This window comes from Charadrius vociferus, unplaced genomic scaffold, assembly GCF_000708025.1.
Source record: "Charadrius vociferus isolate BGI_N301 unplaced genomic scaffold, ASM70802v2 scaffold1084, whole genome shotgun sequence".
Lineage (NCBI taxonomy): Eukaryota > Metazoa > Chordata > Aves > Charadriiformes > Charadriidae > Charadrius > Charadrius vociferus.
The window spans coordinates 159,239-160,010 of record NW_009647974.1 but is presented as its reverse complement, the minus strand read 5'-3'; the positions used below and the strand labels follow the sequence as shown (position 1 = coordinate 160,010).

Sequence of the window (772 nt, the reverse complement as noted above, 5' to 3'; positions counted from 1 at the left end):
AGGAGATCAGCGAGGAGGTATCAGCGGAGATGTTCCCTCCCATGGTCATCCTCCCCTTCCTCCTCCACATGGCTCTGGGGAACATGCCAACACACATTGGGACCTCAGCCAGCTTCCCATCACTTCCCGTCGCTTCCCGTCCCTTCCCATCCCTTCCCATCCCTTCCCATCCCTTCCCATCCCTTCCCATCCCTTCCCATCCCTTCCCATCCCTTCCCATCCCTTCCTTTGTGCTCGCTGTGGCCGAGCAAGTGGGAACCGCCGGGGCTTTGACCTGGGGAGCCGGTGTATAGTCTTCTCTGTGCCTACCCCATCCCTAGGTGATGCCACTCTTGGTGCCACCCATTTGTGCCAGCATGCATCACGTATGCACCTGCTTGGCGCTGCTTTTCCTGCCCTTGGAGGGTTTGGATGCAACGGGAGGAGGATGAGGGGGGCATCCAGGGAAGCTCTGCCATCCCCATGCGGTGCCAGGGGCCTGTCTGCTCCCAGCCGGCTCGTGTGGAGCATGTTGGGATGTTTGGAGCCTGCTCGTCACGGCATGAGGTTAGCACCCTGCCTGCCGGGCAGGGTTCAAAGGCAGCGGAACGCTTGCCCAGGCGGTGATTGCAAACACGTTTCCCCAAGGCGAGCCAGCGCACCGTCCCCTGCCGCCTGGCTGAGCCGCTTCCTCCTTGGCCGGGGAGTCGCGCTGGTGTTTGCTTCGCCGGGGCGCTGCAGGGAAACGTTAAGCAAAACCAGCTCGGCCGGGTGGCGTGCAGCTGTCGAGCAG

General features: G+C 62.4%; 1 protein-coding gene across 1 annotated transcript in view; it reads left to right on the top strand.

Annotated features, from left to right (window-relative positions):
• Nucleotides 1-772, top strand: part of POLD2 (polymerase (DNA directed), delta 2, accessory subunit) — a 5,927-nt gene that overhangs the window by 2,414 nt on the left and 2,741 nt on the right. Inside the window, exon 3 of the mRNA XM_009883446.1 lies at nt 202-251. Coding sequence (XP_009881748.1) covers nt 202-251 — 50 coding nt within the window. The remainder of the gene's footprint in view (nt 1-201; nt 252-772) is intronic.